Source organism: Electrophorus electricus, chromosome 12, assembly GCF_041902795.1.
Source record: "Electrophorus electricus isolate QZ-2024a chromosome 12, ASM4190279v1, whole genome shotgun sequence".
NCBI classification, from domain to species: domain Eukaryota; kingdom Metazoa; phylum Chordata; class Actinopteri; order Gymnotiformes; family Gymnotidae; genus Electrophorus; species Electrophorus electricus.
In genome coordinates this window covers 24,662,501-24,665,000 of record NC_137508.1, presented here as the reverse complement: position 1 = coordinate 24,665,000, position 2,500 = coordinate 24,662,501, and the positions used below count along the sequence as shown (strand labels likewise).

General features: G+C 48.3%; 2 protein-coding genes across 5 annotated transcripts in view; one reads left to right on the top strand and one right to left on the bottom strand.

Moving 5' to 3' along the window:
• The window catches only part of vsir (V-set immunoregulatory receptor), an 11,060-nt gene extending 9,620 nt beyond the window's left edge, over positions 1–1,440 (bottom strand). Inside the window, exon 1 of one of the 2 annotated variants that reach the window (XM_081724392.1) lies at positions 1,111–1,440. In XM_081724392.1, coding sequence (XP_081580518.1) covers positions 1,111–1,177 — 67 coding nt within the window. In that variant the 5' untranslated portion in view covers positions 1,178–1,440. The remainder of the gene's footprint in view (positions 1–1,110) is intronic. The other variant, XM_027027534.3, reaches the window with a different exon arrangement.
• Positions 1–2,500, top strand: part of LOC113588379 (cadherin-related 23) — a 35,065-nt gene that overhangs the window by 11,785 nt on the left and 20,780 nt on the right. The gene's annotated exons all lie outside the window — the stretch shown is intronic.

Genomic DNA, 2,500 nt, shown 5'->3' with positions numbered 1-2,500 from the left:
TGTGCTACACTGGGGTGTGCTATACTGGGGTGTGCTACACTGGGTGTGCTATACTGTGTGCCCTGCACAGTGTGTCCTACAGAGGATGTGCTACACAGTGTATGTTACACAGGATGTGCTACAGTATGTGTGCTACACAGTGTATGATACACAGCGTGTGCTACAGTATGTGTGCTACACAGTGTGTGCAACACAAGGTGTGTTAGAGTGGCGCTCCTGTGGACTGGGGTATAGTAGCAACACACAGGGCACAGCCACTCATAAATATCTCTGGATAAGAGTGCACGGCGAACACTGAAGATGTAAATCAGTAAAGCCCCATCTGGATTTGCCTGTCAAATCCACATACTGCTCCTAGACAGTCCCTGGCACTGTATCAACTTAATCCAACCAGCCTGGTCTCACCCTCCTTCCAGGGGTCATACTGGGAATGCAAGTGAGCACGATCTGTGTACCTAAAGGTGACTCCAATGTAACACACACTTAATTGTGCAGTAAACATCTGGCGTGGGGGACCCCTCAGCGAGCACCCAGACAGCTCGCGGGACGCTCAATCAGTACTTTACCTTCTGCTCAGAGAAACCACTGGCAGGCCAGACAGTTTACGTCGTCGTCCCCAACCGACACATCCTGCTCTTTCTCAACCTACTTATGTTTTACTTCACGACGCAACAGGTGTTGCGCGTCTTTCGGTGGATGCAACCTAACAGCGAGCAGGGGTCAAACACATGAGCCTTGCGACAGATGTTTAGGGGTGGAAGCGCGCGGCCCTGAAGCACCGATCGCGGAAAATGAAACTGTCAGCTGTAGAGGGAAACGGATCCAGTCCGCGACTTTCCAAGTGCAACTTCACATCGGCCGGGGAGCCTGCGCGTGCTGCGCGTAATCGTCTCCAACCGCTGCCACAATGAAATAAGTTAAATAAGTGAGCATGGATATCGTGGAGGCGGTGATGCGTCACACTAGTAACACCATGGCACCAATACAAACACACCCTTGAAGTTTTCAGCATCAAACTCAGTGGCAGCAAGTAGAAGAGACGAGGAGCTAGGTTACAGGTTCACACACGCCTTTAAACACCCGAGACCACGGAGCCCAGACTCCACTTACCTTGAGCAGTGAGAAAAGCAACGATAAACACCGGGGGGAATGTCCAGGAAGCTGCGCGCATCGCCATCGATACCGGGGAGAATCTACGTAGCAATGGCACTTTTGAAACTTCAAATGTAGTTGTTCTCGATCCTGATCACACGTTATCTGTCAGAAGCGTCCAGAGTATATCGACCTTGTGCAACAAAATGACAGCAGAGGTTGAATTAAAAAACCTTCCCTTAGCCTTCGTGTTCTGCAGAGCAACTTTGGGAACTTTGCGTCTGTTCTCCTGGAGCGCCGAAACGCGCAGCTCGGTGCTGGCTCGAGACTATCGCTGTATACCTCGAGACCGACCTCGATACGGTGTCGTCCCTCCGCCCCGCCCCGCCCCGCCAGACGCCCCGCCCTCCACCAAACCGGAGCAGAAATTAAAATAAAGTCGAATAAATCTGAGGTATAAATGTGGTCGGTAAACTATTTAAAACAAATGTTTTTCCTAAAGATGCCGAAATGAAGCAGAATACCCAAACGCAGCCAGCAGATTTATAGTCAAGTTTTGCCCAGTATTGATTAATAAACTAATATTTCGTAATGCCAGTTAAACGGTGGTCAGAAGTCTCACTTTTGGGTGACTGCAACATTGGAAATTGAAGTGAAAATGTTAACTTGAGCGTGTTTTCATGACAGGGATTTGAGACACTAGGTAACCCCGGCAGGTCAAACAGGAAAAACGGCATCGGAGGAAGAAGCACACAGTTTTCAGGAGATTGATTATTCTATTCGCAGCCACCAGCCAGCCACGAACCTGCCAGCACTGGGACATGGCGGCTACAGTTGGGGCCATAGTCAGCTGTTTGTGTAAGTAGGCAAATTTTAAAACAAAGATGCAAACTCTGCTGGCATGGCGGTCTGTTACTCAGGGAAATGAAGATGAGTGGTATGAAAACGAGGGAGCGATACCAGCACACTATTGGGGCAGCTGGGTAACAAAGCCCTTCTGCTGTAGGGGGGGGGGGGCAGGTTTTCCTGCAGCTACTACAGAACATTGTGATCTTTAATGGAATTCTTGCAGGATTTTCCCATCACATGGTCCTTCTACACATTTCCCCACTATACAATCCTGTTATTACTTTTACCAAGAAGGAAACCCAGTATTGTGTTCTTAACAGCAGGGATAAGTATCAACATGATTTTAATAATCAATTGAATCAATCAGTTGATTGATTCAAATCAATTGAACTGTTGAATCTGAATTGTTGAATCTGAACTGGTTCAACTGGTTATGGAATGCAAAGGCACTAAATTTCACAAACAGACTTATTAACAACAAACAGTTCTGCGGGTGGGCGTGGTGTGGAAAGTACAGGGTCTGGGTGGTCTCCCTGCCACTGCCAGCATGGGTTACATC